The 16293-nt window shown below is 32.6% G+C and overlaps 4 protein-coding genes across 5 annotated transcripts; all 4 read left to right on the top strand.

Moving 5' to 3' along the window:
- Nucleotides 1-1423: 1423 nt before the first annotated feature.
- LOC118038680 (SKP1-like protein 1A) lies at nt 1424-1897 on the top strand. Its single transcript, XM_035045103.2, has one exon. It carries the CDS (start codon nt 1424-1426, stop codon nt 1895-1897), a length of 474 nt encoding a protein of 157 aa, XP_034900994.1.
- A 917-nt stretch (nt 1898-2814) lies between these two features.
- Nucleotides 2815-5654, top strand: LOC118038602 (uncharacterized). Its single transcript, XM_035045002.2, has 5 exons — nt 2815-3206; nt 3643-3738; nt 3842-3890; nt 4855-4964; nt 5426-5654. The coding sequence occupies exons 1-4, from the start codon at nt 2895-2897 to the stop codon at nt 4941-4943; spliced, it is 546 nt and encodes a 181-aa protein (XP_034900893.1). The 5' UTR covers nt 2815-2894; the 3' UTR covers nt 4944-4964; nt 5426-5654.
- Nucleotides 5655-7663: 2009 nt separating this feature from the next.
- Nucleotides 7664-8146, top strand: LOC118038681 (uncharacterized). Its single transcript, XM_035045104.1, has one exon. It carries the CDS (start codon nt 7664-7666, stop codon nt 8144-8146), a length of 483 nt encoding a protein of 160 aa, XP_034900995.1.
- Nucleotides 8147-11899: 3753 nt separating this feature from the next.
- Nucleotides 11900-13858, top strand: LOC118038604 (protein PAM68, chloroplastic). 2 transcript variants are annotated; one of them, XM_035045004.2, is made up of 2 exons: nt 11900-12224; nt 13190-13858. In XM_035045004.2, the coding sequence occupies exons 1-2, from the start codon at nt 12119-12121 to the stop codon at nt 13720-13722; spliced, it is 639 nt and encodes a 212-aa protein (XP_034900895.1). In that variant the 5' UTR covers nt 11900-12118; the 3' UTR covers nt 13723-13858. The 2 variants fall into 2 exon arrangements, with proteins under 2 accessions (XP_034900895.1, XP_034900894.1); XM_035045003.2 differs by having other exon boundaries at nt 11914-12214; nt 13138-13858.
- Nucleotides 13859-16293: the final 2435 nt, after the last annotated feature.

Below are 16293 nucleotides of genomic sequence, written 5' to 3'. Positions count from 1 at the left end.
ATATAAAATTAAAAATAAAATTTAATTAAAAAAATAAGTTGAGTCAACTCAGGTTAAAATTTCAAACCTGAAGTCATGAGATTGGAATAACCGTGTATAAATTCTCAATCAACTAATAGTGAATTATAAAATTAAAAAAAATAATAATAATTAAAAAAACATAAAAAACCACTCGAGTCAATCGACAATGTTTGTTACTCCAATTATAAAATTATAATAACCTCATAGAAAAAAAACTAAAACTAAATGGTAAAACATTGTTCACTAATCATTGTGCATAAACTCACAAACACTATTCTTTAGTTGTTCACTTTTGCATTTTTTTTGCACTTTAATCCATGTAGTTTGCAAAATTTATAACTTGGTCATAAAACTTCTTTTGTTTCACGTTGTAGTTAATGGAAATTAAAAGAGAGGAGAGAATGTTGTTGAAAAAGAAAGGAAAAGGAAAGATTTTGATTGATCATATTGCAATCACATAAAAATCAATCTTGATATTTATGGGGTTGTTTTGATAAGGAGGGTTTAATAAAGATGCATGGTCTGGGTTTGTAATCACATTAAACGAAGTAAATATAAAATATAAAAAGTCTCTCTTTTTTTTTTTTCATTTTGATTTTTTAGGTCCCTTAGATAGTGTTTTAGGGTTGTTATTAATATTAGCATGATTTATTAGAAATTAAATTTCATGATTTTTTCAAATAGGATTCTTCGAGTCTAATGACTCAGATCACAAGTTTGAAAAGTAAATCGCATTCCCAAAAAAATTTATTTTTTTTTAAAATAATTTTTTTAATGTTTTTAGATTGTTTTAATATACTGGTATTAAAAATAATTTTAAAAAAATAATAAAAAAATTATTTTGATATATTTATAAGTAAAAAAAGCATATTAAACCATTATTTCTACCACAATATCAAACCAATCCTATATAAACACACATGCATACATATACACGTGTGTGGGTGTGTAATGTTTAGTATATTAAATTAAAATGTAAAAATCAAAAAGAAAAAAAAAAAGCCCAACCCGTCCCATAAAATAAATAAATAATCCAACAGCATTCCACCGAATGTAAAATGACGGAGGGATACTAATTGGGCACAAGTTTATTTCACCCAAGACAAGGAGACTATTTCGTCTAGGAGTCTTGATGGCATTGGCTGACAAATCGCACAACTCAGAGTTGGACAATAACCCGGCCCTATAAACCTCTCGTAGTCATCAATTAATTAGTTCTCTTACCTTGTTTTTCCATAATTTCTGGCTTGCTCAATCACTTTCTGAAAAATCCTTCCACGCATTAATCTATCGCAAGCTAAGAAGAATATTGACCATGTTGTGCCAATACCCTAGAGACAACAATAAAATCGTTCCTTCATCTCAAAAAACTAGTGCACGCAAGAGTTCAGATGAAAAAAGCATGCCTTCTTCATCTAAGAAGATTACACTAAGAAGTTCCGATGGAGAAACCTTCGAGGTAGAGGAGGCAGTGGCCCTCGAATCCAAAACCATCAAGCTCATGATCGAGGAATCCTCCTCGAGCAACCAGGAGGCCATCACTTTGCCTATTGTCTCCGGCAATATCCTGGCCAAGGTCTTGCAATACTGCGAGAAGCATATCGAAGATGACAGAAGCACCGCTAAGGAACTCAGGTCATGGGATGCCGATTTTGTCAAGCTCGATAAAGACACGCTCTTTCAACTCGTCCTTGCTGCAACCTATCTTGGTATCGAGAGATTGGTCGGTTTGGCGAGTGAGGGTGCATGGAGCAAGGTGAGGCCAGAGATCGGAGGTTTGGGTTTTCGCAAGAAATATGGAAACAACTGTGGTTCTTATGAAGATCAAGAGGTTGAGATGGGGTACCTATGGGTTTCGGGAAGTTATACAGGGTAAAATGCGCCCTCATCATACTCTATCAGGTTGCTATGAGAATAGTGGTTTTCTCTGATTTTGTTTTACATAATTTCTACACAACAACAATTAGTTTTCTTTCCTTTTCAAGCATTATTATTATTATTATTTTTTTTAAAGAGAGCTTGTGTGTTTTTTTTTTTTTTAAATTTTATTACTACTGTTTTTTGTGAATTACCCGGAAATTTATTATCACTTGTTATTTAATTCGATATATGTTGTTGAAGATGAAATTCTTGCTTGAAAGCTCTTTGAATATTTGGGTTGGAATTGGATGATACGTGAGTTTTTTTTTTCATCGTTCAAGATTAGAAAATAAGAAGAGATAATGTAAGAGAGTTTTTTCGTACATTTATTAATTGAGGATTGAATAATTTAGTTGAGTTAATTTCTTTGAATTTTTATGGATTTTTCAACCAAATTATACAGTCACAAATTTATGACCAACATAATATGTCACAAATTTAAAATTACTTTTTTTTTTCCCGGTGTCCTAATAAGAACTTCTTAATTTAGAATAATACATTAATAAAAAGTTAAACTCAAAATATCTCTAATAGATCAAGCCTTATATATATATATATATATATATATATATATATATATATATATTATAGTTCGGGTTGTTTTTAATTTTTTTTATTTAAATTAAAATAATTTTTTTTTTTATTTCTGACATTAATACATAAAAAATATATATAAAAAATTAATTTAAATATAAAAATAATTTAAAAACGCTAATAGATAAATGTGGCCCGAAACAAACAAGAAGCACGTAATTCCCATAAGCCAAGAATCTACTCGAGTATTTCCCTATAACGCACAGAATTCCAAAATTCAAAAACCCCGCGCTATAATTTTCAAAATCTAAACAAACAACTTTCTCATTCACTTACACTCTCATAAATTTTGATTTAAAAGAAGAAGAAGAAGAAGAAGAAGAAGAAAAAACTCATCCTTCCTGTCTCTCCCAACCGAAATGAAGAAAAAAATGAAAAGTCGAAAATCGCCATTACCTATGGCATCGCCACCATCTCCATCGCCGCCAAAATCTAGCATTCTCAACAGCATCAAGAAAAAGAAGCCGATCGCATCTGTTGGTGCAACCGCTGGTGTTTTGAGATCATCACCACCGCCGTCTCTTGATAAAACCCTAGCTTCAATCTCCGATCTCAAGGAGTTAGCCTCTTCTCGCTTCGACGATATCAAGAGCCGTCTCATCGATCGCTCTCACTCTGAGATCATCAAAGATCTCGAAGCCTCTCACTCTCGTCTCCACAAACGTTTCAAGGTCCTCTTCATTAGACTCTTTTTATTCAACCGCTCACAAATTTAGGTTTCTTTTAAAGAATTATATCGCCGTTTGGTTTAATTGTGCCATCTTTTATTGTTACAATTTACAATTTAGCTTCAGTTAAAGGTATTAATCGCTTTGTTGTTGAGTTTAATTTTTTCCGATTAATGGACCGTTTTTTCTTTTGCATGTTTTTTGAGGATCTATTTCTTTGGTTGCTGATAAATCAAAAGAAAAAGAAATTAGAATCCGAGATCGTATGTATCATGTTCAGATTTGATCTGCTATAAACACAGCTATCTCTAGAATTAGACAGTATTTCACCTTGTGTTTGATTTAAACGCGTTTGCGTTTTGACGCTATCAAATCCTTTTTTTTCCCCTTGGTAAACTAACCGGCTGCTTCTATACGCATGCATATTCTAATTCACCAGATTCAGAGCCAAACATGCCAGCAGATGATGGATGAATCGGAGAAGGATTTTAAGAAGATGACTGAACGGGTTACTGAAACCACCGAAGCAATGAAGGTAAAGAAACCTTTATTCCTGTATTTTTTGAACCACAAAGTAACCAGTTCTATACTTAAGGAATTTTGGCTCACGTAATACATTTTTTTCTTACTGTCTGCAGGAGACATACATAGAGTTCATGGCAGAAGCACAAGCCACCGCATCTCGTGGTATGTTTAAGTATCTCATCTTCTTTGTTTATTGCCTGTGTGATAGACTAACTGTAGTTCTGAAGTTGAAGAAGACTATATAAACTGTATGTATGATGTATCGAATTTCTTCACAAAGTGGCTGGGTTAGTTTTGCTACCAAATTTGCAGGTAATTTCCCAAAGCAAAAACTCACTTTCTATGAAACGGTTTTAATTGCACTAAAAATATTACGTACTTACAAACACGGCTATCCAAAATTTCTGAATGAGAGATTACTATTGAAAATATTTGGTTTGTAGTGGACATTGAATCTGATTACTTGAGTATGCATCCCGAGTCCACTGACAAGCATGAGATTAGAGCATCTTCAATAGAGAAGCTAAATGAAAAGTTAAAAATAAAAAACTAATATTTTAGTTTTTCTTTGCTTGTTTTGCACACTTTAAGGGGAAAGCCAAACAAAATGCTAAAATGAATTTTCTCTCACAAGTGTTATTTCTACATATCTCTCCAAAGAGCCATAACTAATAAGGTGGGATCACTACAAAAATAAACCAATTAAATATAGTCATGTGGAAAAAAAAAATAACATCAAACTTATTAAAAAATAATAAAACACTTGTTTCTTCTACTCCAATATAAATGGTTCTTCAAATGGTTTTTTTTTTATTGGAATAGATATGATAAAAAAAGCTATATTTATACTATTCAAAATGCTATTTTATCAATTTAGCTTTTTAAAATAGCATTTTGCATTGGAGATGCTCTTAGGAGTGAGTTTTATTTGTTTATTTTTCCGTGTGTAATGCGACTTGCAATCTAGCACTACTATTTTTGTAGATCTAGCATCAAGTGAGAAGTTCCTACCATTTGTAAATATTAGTGGAAGTTTTGCAGGTTACCTGGAAAGGTCAGAGTATGTTTCACCAATACATCACATACCATCTTATTCCTTTTTACAATCTATTTATTTTTTTCTCAGTGTGCAAAACCACAATCCCTGAGCTTGCAAAGTCCTTGGAGAAATCCATTGGTGCTCTCCAAAGCCGCTTCGGTATTCCATCAAATTGATCATTTGCTGTGATTTTCTCGGTAATTATCCTTCGATTTTCTTTCTTTCTTGATGCCACTTTTGCTACAGGTAGATGATGAGGATTTGTTCTACTCGTGAAATACCACTTATCCTATATTTTTGTAAAAAAGAAAACGATTTTTTTCAGTCATTTCCAGTTTTGAAGAGAAGTGGATGATGCATTTTTTTGGGGGAGTTACGCTGCACTGGCATGCAAAGAAATATTTTGTCATGTAATTTTAAGAACGAAACCTGGACAGACAATAAATCTACGAACACGTAACAGATTGGTGTGTTGGTTGTCAGAAATCAATTTGCTTGGCTGGTTGCTATAGCTATTATTAAAGCAGTTTTACTGCTTTGTTTAAAACTTATGCGGATATTTTTGTTCAATTAACATTATCTTATTATTTTTGCGGTTGATCTTGTATTCCGTTTTAATTTTTTCTGCAATTAATATATCTGATGATTCTCATTTCAGATCGTTTGTAACTCAATTGGATGCCATCATCAAACAAGTAAAGATGTACAGATTAAGCACCGTACCGGTGTTGTTTAGGGATGAAATTTAGAAGGACAATGATCTGCAACTCTCAGCCATTTCTTATCCTCACCTGATAACTAATGAATTTTACATTTACAAAGACAAATCTAGCTGATAATGGCTTATAGTCTATGATATACCAAAAAAAGAACGACGATTTTTGTTACTTGGAGTGCTTGTTTTTGTAGTTAAAAAATGTTTTTGATTTTTTAATTTTTTTAAAATTAGCTTTTTATATTTTTAAATTGTTTTAATATTAAAAAGGTGACTCAATTATTTTAATGAGCTAAAGCAAATCTATTTTTAAGCTTACTTTTGTAAAATGGAACCAAGCTTGGGCTGTAGTCATGAATTGATTTGTTTAGACTTGTGAGGTATATATACTTCTCATTTATGTATGCTCCATGCGAGAAAAAGTTGTATCAGATCTCGTACGTAAAATAACCTAATTCTACATATTACTAGTAGTTTTGTATTTATATATTATTAGTCGGTTTTTCTATTTAATGATTGCTCTATAAGGCGACACATATTTGAATTATAAGTTAAGCTCGTCCATAGGTTCATTCAATATATAACCGAGATCTTGGTCCTGACTTTCTATTTCGGTATTCTTTGAAAACAAATAAATCCTTGCCATATTGGCCTGGTGAATTCCATCTGTCTTTCCAGGTCAACTTATGATTCGGCAGCAAAACCCGATATAAACTCTCTTTTTTCGGCCAACATTTTTGCAACAAACTGAAAAATCTAATCTTTGATTCATCTAACATTTTTTAAGTCCTATTTATTCTACTGTTAGTGCTTGAAGAAGAAATGGAGTTGGAGTGTTCTGTAGACAAGGGCGATGAAGTGGCTGGAGATATTAGAGTCATACCCATTATTTTCATTTGGCATCGCTGGAAAAAAAAAAAGATTTCAGAATCTCATCGTCTGTGTTTTTCTTTCTCTTTGTGGTCTGGTTTTTTATTGACCTGAACGACAAATACACTTTGTGACAAATATGGAATTTGGTGAGGCAGGAGCGTCTCTCTCTCTCTCTCTCTCTCTCTCTCTCTCACATGCTTGGGGAAGTAGACGGATAAATTTCCATGGCAAAGGAGATGCTGACACGTGTGGGAACTTCTAAAACGCTAACGTTTTGAAGCAGAAGAAACATCAGATTTACTGCTAGTTGAGCTATTTGATTGCAGGCCAGGAGCTTAGGCCTAGCCTGCTGCACCCCTCAATGCCTGATTTATTTATTTTTAGTTTTCCTTTACATTAATTTTTCTATTTAAATATTTAGTAATACCCTCTCCTTATTCTTTAAACTTTGGGGTTTAACTTTGTTTTTAAACAGTGATTAACTGTTTACATTTTCTCTCTCTACAATTTTCTCCTCTTATATTTTTTTTTATAAATTAGTTGTATTTATCAAAAAAATTATTTTTTTTATTAACAACAAAAATTAAGCTCTAACATAAAATACATAAAAACATGTTGAATAAAAGGGACAATATATATGTGTCAAACATTTATGTTTTTGAGTAATCTTTTTTTACCAGGGAGGTTAGCTTCCCATTTTATTATTTAATTAGAATTAATAAATTCTTTTCTATTTAATTTATTTTGTTAAGAATGCATCCTTTTGTTTCCCAGTTAGAAAAATTATGATACCCATTTTTAAAAAAAATATATATGTATATACACACACACCAGCACTGGCCTTATAGTCGAAAACATACTCATCTTTTGCTTGAAAATTAACCTGAAATGATGCTGTAGCGTAACGGAATATAAGGCTGGTGAGTACTATTTAGGAGCACGTACAGCAATAGAATCTGTTTTTTGTTTGGTTAAGGGAACAGGTCATAATGCTCCTTGAACAGGTATATTGGCATCTATTTTATTTTTTCTGGCTTGTGTTTTTCTTGTGTTAAACCGAAGCATCATCAATGTTACAAAAGGATAACATCTCATAGATGCATCAAAACCCTCTTATATAATTTTTCTCCCCTTCAAAACTCTGCACTCTCTGCTGTTACAACCTTCAGATGCAAGAAAACATCCCAAAAAAGAAAAACAAACAGCAATTCCTCTCTTAGATTATTATAAATAAGGGCCAGGGCTTGCAGATCAGAAGAGGCTTAATTTCCAATTCTCTCTGCAAACCCATTTGGTAGCCCTGATCAAATGTCCTCTCAGACCCCAGATATTTCCCCTTCTTATGATAATAATGATGATATCCATGATCTCGCTTTTGCCAAAAGAAGGTGCTGTTGGATACCGTGTTTAACCACAGATCCAGTACCGTCATCCAGTGGTACAGCTGGACCAGGACTTTGGCAAAGAATCAAGCCTGTCGACTGCACAACGAGCCCAGAATCATGGTGGTTTCGGGGGTGGATGAGAATCCGGGATTGGTCAGAACTAGTTGCAGGCCCCAGATGGAAAACATTTCTGCGGAGGTTTAATAAGAAGCCAGGCGGTGGCACTCAATACGGGAGATTTCAGTATGATCCTTCGAGTTATGCCCTTAACTTCGACCAGGGTTCAAGACGACGTCCCGAGGATGATGATGATCTTATGGAGAGGACCTTCACATCCAGGTACTCCCTCCCGCCTTCTCGTAAGTCATCTATTGATTTCGACAAGGAGGGGTTGTTGATCACATGATCACGAGATATGTTGTTCACCTTCTATCCTCAAAGCCTCATATTCAAATCTTGAAAAAGGTAGCATGGAAAGGACACATGATAGTTTTTTCTTAATTAACTGCTTTGTTTGATGATTTCTTTTAGTAATTTTCTTATATATGATTATACATTAAGCATGTTTTCAGTTTTTTTTTTTTTTTTTTTCTGGAATGTGAGGAAAAATATCAAAATCTTGTCATGTTGTTATTTTTTTTTTCTCACAGTTAGATGATCACCAATCTTTTCTTCCAAACCAATCCATTCCTACTCCTTATGCGCTTCTCGTTTGTGTGCCCTACCTGTCACGGATATATATATATATATATATATATATATATATATATATATATATATATATATATATACGAGTTGTGTGCCTGTCATATCATTTTGTGGAATCCAACAATTAAATATGTTTAGAAATTTGCAGCTCCTGCGTCGCTTTCATTGTGCGTGCTCTTTTTTATGCGAATACTGTTTGCTTTGATACGCGGATTGACGATGATAAAATTGTTAGAAATCTGTAGGAAACACAAAATCCAGCAGGCTGTTAATGTTATGCTGGACATGTCTTTGAATTATAAGTCAAAAGTTGTTTTTTAAAAAGAAGGATAAGAATAAGTTAGAGTGACTTTTGTCACGTGAGACTCTGAAATTAAAGAAGAAAATAAAAATAATAGAATCGTTAACTAACAATTAAATAAAATTAATAAATTTTTTTAAAAATAAATACTAGTTTCCGAGAATCAAGTAATAAATTAATTATGGTTTAAAAATTCACGTTACATTATCGTATCCTTTCAAATGATAAGTAACATTTACTATATATTTTCTTTTAAGTTTATTTTAGCATGCTAAATTATTTCTAGGTTTATTTTGTGATTTATTTTTAATATGAAGTAAAAGACTTGTCGAACATTTTGACTTTAATATTTCATTGATATTTGATTTGGACAAAAAAATTGACTTAATCCTAATAATAAGAGATTTTGTTGATTTGAAATTTTTTATAATAACCGTCGATCCATATTAAAAGTTGGGGATTTTAGGTGGTAAAGGTTGGTCTGTGAGTTAGGGTCGATCCATATTGGGGATTTTATGCCTACCATCGGTGATAGGAAAAAAAAAAGAGAGAGAGAAGGGTTGTTTTAATTTGGCTACAATTTTCTACTTTTGTCGATGAGTAGATCATGACATTACTATCGGCAAGATGAAGCTCTGGCAGTGGTGGCGGGAGTGGTAATTCTCATGATCCAATCTTTTACCCTTATTTTTGTATATATTTTAAAAATTAAAAAAAAAATCAAAAAATATGTTGTTTTAGTAAATTTAGTTAGTTTTTAATCGTTTCATCATTTTTTTTTGTGTTAAGAAAATAAATCATGAAAATAATAATCATAAAAAAAATTATTGGGATTGAAATTGTGTCAATAATTAAGTATCACATACATAAATGAAGTTTAAGAATCTGTGGCCATAATTAAAGGTTTTAAATTGAAGAGGAAATTGAGAAAAAAGCTTAATTTTATTTAACTTGGCTATGAATGAAACAAATCTGAAGTTCAATAATGATTTTGAAATAAATTGTTAAGTTAAAAGTTAATGAAGATCTTCATTGAAGAAGAAATTAAAAATGGAATATTAGATAGATTTAATTATTGGACTAAGTTGAATCAATTGAAAATAATTGGACAAAAATGAAATTAATTTGGGACTAAATTAAATTAAATCAGTTCATTTGGACTCAATTAATAGAATTAATTGGATTATCAATGAATTAGTTGAACTAAATCGAAACAAATAGATTTGAAAAATAGGACAAATTAATGTTTTCTCATTTCCATTACAGTCTTTGGATTTTGGATTTTTCAATTTTAATCGAATTGGCCCAACATCACCATTTTTTTTAATTGTACCCCTAAATGAATCAATTTAGACTTTATATTTAATAAATTATTGCAAATTCATCCTCAGATTCCAAAATTGTGCAGCTTTGACCAATCTAATTGTAAATTTGATTTTTTTTTTTCAATTAAGCTCTTTATTGATTTCCAACTTGACTATTTATTTCAAAATCATAATTAAAACTTCAAACTTCTTTCACTCTTAGGAAAATTAAATCAAATTAAGCTCTTTTCTCAAATCCCTATTCAATTAAAAACTCTCAATCATGATCTAAAAACTCCCAAACTTAATTTATGCCCATGGTGCTCAATTATTTGCCCAATTTAACTCCAACTACATTTTTTTTTTTATATATAAAATGATTTTCATTATTTAGTTTTTTACACACAAAAATAATAAAATTATTAAAAATTAACTAAATTTATTGAAAAAAACATATTTTTGGATTTTGTTTTCTAATTTTTAAAATATATACAAAAATAAGAGTAAAAAAATTATGTTATGATAATTTTCTTTTCCTTACCATACTTACAATACAAAGTCTTATAACAGGTTTTGTGTAGTAAGCTTGGAGCAAAAATGGTGATATTTGAAAGGGATCTAACACCCAAGGAAATCACATAATTGAAAAAAAAGGATTTGACATGTTTATAAATCATATCATTGTCTTATTATAACGGGTTACTTATCCAAGATGGTGCAAAATCTAAATATAATTAGTTAGAGAGGTGACTTACATGGTTGAATTTTCTTGAGGTTCAAAATGAAAAATTCTTATAACAAGGTTGAATTTCTCTTCTTTAATGAAAATTATTAATGAAATATTTTTAATTTTCATTGTTATTTGTCAATTTTTTTGTTAGTGTACGTCAAATTTTAGAAACAAAGAAAAAAAATAAAATTGAATAGAAATTACACAGACACGTACTAAATTTGTTTTATTTACAACTGGAATTTTTCATTGAATATTAATAGATTATCTTTTAACTTACAAGACTCAAACGATCACAATTTACCCATTTCGATAGAATTGTTTGCTTTGAAAGAGATCTTTTATAATTTGGCATATAATGAGTTTTTATTTATTTATTTATTTTGTCCAGGTCTTAAAAAAGTGAAAACATGCTTTCTTTGTTATGGAATAAGAAACACCCATCTCTTAATACATATATTTAATTTATTCAGAGCTATTATATATAATTGGATCCATTTTTTAGGGAATAAGATAACTTTAATGCAAGTGAATGCCCAGTTTAGTTTTGCATGCATTCTTTCAGAGGGAATGATTTATTCATTAATTTATAAAATCTTCATTAGTATATAAATCTATGGTATAATATCACTGATCATAAACATCATGATAAGCAGTATTTACATATTAATATTAAGCTTTAATGATAATTAAGAGATCTTTTTCTTGTTTAATAATTATTTCTCTTACTTTAGAGATGTCTAATTAAGCTCGTTTTAGTTTTTGCACATTAATAATAAGCTCCTTTTTTTCCCGATCGATGTGATCATGAGGACATAATTATTTGATATTTTTTTTCTAAATTCAAAATCTAAATGATAACGTTGGAAGCATAAAAACACTCTGACTTCATATTTAATCCTTACAAACATCGGTTTCCTCGAAAGCCAAAAGAAGAACAGTAGTGAAGAAAAATGGAGTTCTTAGTAAATAAAAATGAAAAGCCTAGTAATAAAAAGGGCAATATTTTAGTGGTAAAATTAAAAGAAACTTTGCAGTAGAGGATACAATTTGGAATTCAGAACATGGGGCCTCGGGGGACTGATTTGTAGTTCGCTCAGAAGAAAAATCAACAAGTGTTTGTTTCTCCATGAACATGCAAGTAACCTTATCCTCTCCCAGCTTTAAACATCACTCAGCCCCTCTCTGGTTTATGTGTGCCTGTTTTCCGAGGAAGAGCTATATAATACTGCAAGCATGTCTCTACGCGGAAGTTAAGGCTGAGTGCTAACTAAATTGCCTTATCTAGATTCAGGACACAAAAGCAAGAAAGGGAAGGAGATAAAGAAGAAGTTAATGGCTGAAATAGCAGCTGGGGTAGTGAGACTATCATCCTCAACATCACCATTTTCTTGGCCTTACAAGCTCTCTTCAACATCTTTTTTTTCCAAGGTAATAACTAGTAAGTATTGAAATTTGTCTTCCTGGCAATTCTATAATCTGTAGCTTGTAGAGAGAAACTGTTGTCATCTGTTTATCAAGCCCAATAATTGTTTTCGTCTTTATTGTTGGATACAGTAAAGCAATTTGAATTTCTTTAATTTATTGGTTAGAATTGTTACTGGGTTCATGAATGCGTCTCTTTCTTGTTCAGATCTGGTGGGATTTTATGAATTTCTTGTTAGGAAACAAGAAACTTTTATTGAAAAGGCTTTGCGGTCATTCTTTTTTGCATTTGGGTTCTTGAATTTTCAGGGAAAGGTTATCTTTAGTGAGTGGAAGAAAATACGTACATGGCATTCTTCAGAAAGTCCAGGATTCTTAAGATATATGTGTGTTTTTTTTTCTTTTCTGAAAGTTTATGTTTCTGCCTCTCTGCAATCCCGTTTGATTAGATTAGATCCCAATTTGACTATCAATTTATACAGTGTATCGCAATGAAATGTTAGAAGCACAACCAGTAATTGAGTTTAATAGTACTGCTAAGCATTTCAAGAATACTACTTTGTGAGAAAGAGGATAGAGAAAATGTTAGACAGCATTTAAGAAAAGACTTGTATGGGGTGCTTTCTTGGTTAAAAACTTTGGACAAAATTTGATATTACAGCTTTGGTTGAGCTTACAAGGAATACAATTGCTTTGCATAAAATGCAATTTGCGAAATTGTGGTGGGCATAAATGTTTGACGAGGGTTAGACAATTAGTTTTTCTTCTAGGACAATTCAGCTCGGTGTGATTGAATTTCTTAATCAAACAGCAAGTTTCATGATTTTTATTTAATTGTTTCAAACATTACTTGGATTTGTTAGCCTGCTGATTTCCTTAAATCTGCGATGGTTTGTCCATAACAATTGTAGTTTGCATCTGGCTTTTAGATTGATCGTATTTGTGAACGAGCCTCAAACTCCCCTTCTTCGCTTGCTCCAGCCAAACAAACCTTGCGATTTCCAGTTCCCATACCAGATTTTGTCCAAAATCATTCTCGCTTGTCACATCCCTCATCCCTGTATGCAACCTTGAATAGCCCAAGAGGCTTTGGTCAACCTCCGAAGAGAAGCAAAAAGACCAAGAAATCAAAGCCAGGCAATGATGAAGATGACGACGACGACGACGACGACGACGGGCAAGAAGAACCAGATGCCGGGGTGATACCCGAAGTAGTGACTAACAGGATGATGAGCAGGATGGGAATCTCGGTGGGGGCTCCCTTGTTTGTTGGACTGTTGTTCTTCCCATTCTTTTACTATCTCAAAGTTGGCTTGAAGATTGATGTGCCTACATGGGTGCCTTTTATTGTGTCCTTCTTCTTCTTTGGGTCTGCCTTACTAGGTGTGAGCTATGGCATTGTGTCCTCCAGTTGGGATCCAAACAGAGAAGGATCATTTTGGGGTTGGAACGAGGCTCAGAAGAACTGGCCTGTTTTTTGGCAGTCTCTACGGGGGAGACCTGGCAAGCAGTAGGCTCTCTTATATCTTGCCCTGTTTATGCTTTCCTTGGATATTCTTGTGCTAAAAAAATAGGACAATTTGGGTAGTCTTGAATGAATCTGTAAATTCTTACTTAACATATGCTTTCAAATAGAGTTTTTTTTTTTTTTTTTTTATCCATATGACCATTATTTGAACTCAGCAGATGCTCTCTGGAGAGGCCATATGGATTTGATGTGGCTTTCTGCAAGGCCTTTAACATATCAGTCATATCAAGCCTAGAAAATGACCCCAAAACTCATATCGTTGGCAAAACAAAGAAGTGACACGGCTGGCCCTGATTTATTTATCTTGAAAAGCTTCCATGTACCTGCTTCCACTTCTTTAAAATTAGCTAAGAAATATGTTCCAGACAGAGTACAAAATATATAGAGATAAGGGATCTTCTCGTCTTATTCTTCTCGTGGGTTTGATTTGAGAAGATGGACAACCATCCCAAAGAACCTGGAGAGAAGTAGATTCAATGCAGCTCATTATTAGATGGATAAGTTGCCTCAGAACACAGACATCCTCCAACGTGTCTCTAATGAAATCCCATTACAGCCGATCATAAGCTTTCTCTAAGTCAATCTTAATGGCTATATACCCCTTGCTTCTTTTCATCGACTTCATGGAATGGATAATCTCTTGAGCTACTATAATATTCTTTGTGATTTGCCTTCCTAGGACAAAACTACTCTGGGAGTTTGAGATTAACGGTGGCATTACACACTTGAGTCTGTTAACCAGAATCTTAGAGACAATCTTGTAATTGACATTGCAAAGACTGATCGGATGGAACTTGTGGATATACTCTGGTCTATTGAGCTTGAGGATCAGAACCAAGAAGGTTTGATTTACATCAGCCACATTCACAGCACCACTAACAATCTATCTGATAAACTTGCAAACTGAGGGACCAATAATGCGCCATTGGGATTGGTAGAAGAGAGGATGGAAACCATCAGATCTTGGGGCCTTGAAAGGCTTCGTGTCAAATAAGGCCCTACGAATCTCGTCATCATTGATCTGACTAAGCAACTGATCAAAACTCTGATGCTCTAATCTCGGGAACATGCCTCTCAATGGATAAGATTGGTCTGAGGTGTTATGTAAAGGTAAAAAGATTTCTGTAGTACTCTACTGCCATGTCTCTCAGTGCATCCTCCTCATCCCAAACCCATTGATTGATAGCATCTTCTATAGCCTTTATCTTGTTTCTTTTCCTTTTAATGACAGTCTTTGTGTGGAAATAGGAAGAATTCTTGTCTCCAAAAGAGATCTATTGCATCTGGATTTTTGGTACCAATGAATTTCCTCATATGAAAGAATATGGTTGTACTCATCATGTAGATCTTTTTCCAATTTTTGCGAGTAAAGGTTATCACCATGAGCCAGTAGCCTTTGAATACCTCTCAATCTAGCCAGCACTCTTCTCTTACGAACAAATATGTTACCAAACACCTTCCTATTTCCATTCTTGGAGCTGCACGGTCATTGACTTAAGAAATTACAATATGTTAACCTGTCCATTCCGGTTCTTTGGAAAAACTCAGCCAAATTCTGATGTGTTTCCCAAACAGCCTCAAATCTAAAAGGCCGAGAAGTTTATTCTCGGACCCCTTGTAATTAAGTTTAGCAACAATGGGGTGATGGTCAGAATTGACTCTAGGTAGGACTTTCACATTCATTTCAGGGCAAATACTTGGAGTGAAAACAGGAATTCCTAGGTAAATTAAAAAAAAATTATATTTAATTTTTTAAAATAATATTAATTGAAAAATTCTTGATTAAGGTAGAATAAGATTCGAAAAGAATTTTAAATCTTATTCAAATAATCAATGACTATTATATTAAGAATAAACATGATTTAATATGATAGATATAGTTCATGGTTTAATATTAAATCAGAATATTATGAAGATATTAATTACATTAAGAAACTAATTATTGAAAAATTAAGTTAAATTACTAATAATTTTTTTAATAGTTAAAGAATCATAACACAAGATTATATATATATTTGAAGTGATTTTTCTAGCTAATATAACTTAATTGAAATCTCCCAATACCGACCATAGAGATGAAATGTACTAGGCCAAAATTGAGAGCAGTGTGAAACATTTCCTCTTCAATTGATTATTTGAATTCACATATACCACAATGCACAACCAAGTTGGGTCATCAATCACGTTCACCTTTGTATGGATGAAATGCTGTGAAGATTGAAGAATCTAAATGTCTACTATGCCCTTGTTCCACAGTAACCATAACCCCTCAAACCTTCCCTGGGCTTCTATTCCAAGACAAGAATCAAACTTCCATTGTTCTATAACCTTGTCTGCTTTTTTTCCACTTATCCTTGGTTCAGCAATGGCCAATATATATATTGAACCCATAGATTCTCTTGTAATCGTGAGTAATAGAGCTAAATTGAATATTCCCAGCACCCCCACGATTCCAGAAAAGAACATTCATCAAAATAAATAGATAAAAGTAAAGATTTAAGACCACTATCATAATGACTTGGCTTAATTAAGATGTCAAGTTTCACCATCACCCATG

The sequence above is a fragment of the Populus alba genome, chromosome 1 (genome assembly GCF_005239225.2).
Source record: "Populus alba chromosome 1, ASM523922v2, whole genome shotgun sequence".
Taxonomy (NCBI): domain Eukaryota; kingdom Viridiplantae; phylum Streptophyta; class Magnoliopsida; order Malpighiales; family Salicaceae; genus Populus; species Populus alba.
The sequence above is the reverse complement of the archived record's forward strand: the minus strand, read 5'-3'. Positions and strand labels throughout refer to the sequence as shown.